The sequence below is a fragment of the Seriola lalandi genome, unplaced genomic scaffold (genome assembly GCF_002814215.2).
Source record: "Seriola lalandi dorsalis isolate HSWRI2012SDOR001 ecotype SW California unplaced genomic scaffold, Sedor1 jcf7180002010722, whole genome shotgun sequence".
Taxonomy (NCBI): domain Eukaryota; kingdom Metazoa; phylum Chordata; class Actinopteri; order Carangiformes; family Carangidae; genus Seriola; species Seriola lalandi.
Window position 1 is genome coordinate 1 of NW_019481375.1, and position 804 is coordinate 804.

Here is an 804-nt window from a genome sequence, read left to right on the forward strand (position 1 = left end):
GACTTTTATTTGACGTTTCCTCCGTTTCAGGCAACAAATGCAACTTCAGTGTTTTTTAGAAAATAAACAAGAACTCTGATGATTGGCACGAAAAAACAACTTTACAGTAAATACAAAGCTGAGACTGAAGGAACGTTCAGGATTCAACCAAAAAATAAACATGACTGGAAGTTTTCATTAAACTTAAAAAACGACTCGTTAAATTAGAATAAAAAGATGAATCCTCAGGAGACGCCGAGCTTCCACAGTTCATCTGTTTCCTGGACTCGTCTGGTGATGGTACGTGGGGCTGGATGGGTTCATTACTGGTTCCTTACTGGTTCATTTGGAGGCTAGCTCTTTCCACTTTTGGCCTTGTACACAGCGTTGTTGAAACCTTCTCTGTTGCGGGCGATCTCGATGGCAAAGAACTGAACTCTGGTGGCTGAAACCAGAGATGAAACGGAGATTAATCATAATATATACAAATATATTAAAATAATAATAATAATGTGTTTTCCAGTGTGTAACTGACCAAATATAGTGTTCTCCTCTGTGTAATCCTTCTCACAGTCCAGACGCAGCAGAGTGCCGTAGTTGAAATCTTCCACGAGTCCTTCATACTGGTTACAGAACGGACGCCACGTCTGCACAAACAGATGGAGCCGTTTAACTCTCACCGCCGTCGACACTCAGTCACCCTCATCACAACAACACTGATCAACCCAGCGGCTTGTTTCCACGCTGGTTCAACAGTCGAGCTGATCATCAAAGACTCAGGGAGGAGGAGGAGGAGGAAGAGCAGGAGGAGGAAGAAGAGCAGGA

At 43.3% G+C, this 804-nt stretch overlaps 1 protein-coding gene across 1 annotated transcript; it reads right to left on the minus strand.

Annotated features, from left to right (window-relative positions):
• Positions 1–82: 82 nt before the first annotated feature.
• LOC111673452 (protein PBDC1-like) lies at positions 83–670 on the minus strand (the record flags this gene model as incomplete). The annotated part of the gene is made up of 2 exons (XM_023431212.1): positions 83–424; positions 515–670. Coding segments are annotated over 2 exons (248 nt in total), but the record flags the coding sequence as incomplete, so codon positions are not given.
• Between the last annotated feature and the right edge of the window lie 134 nt (positions 671–804).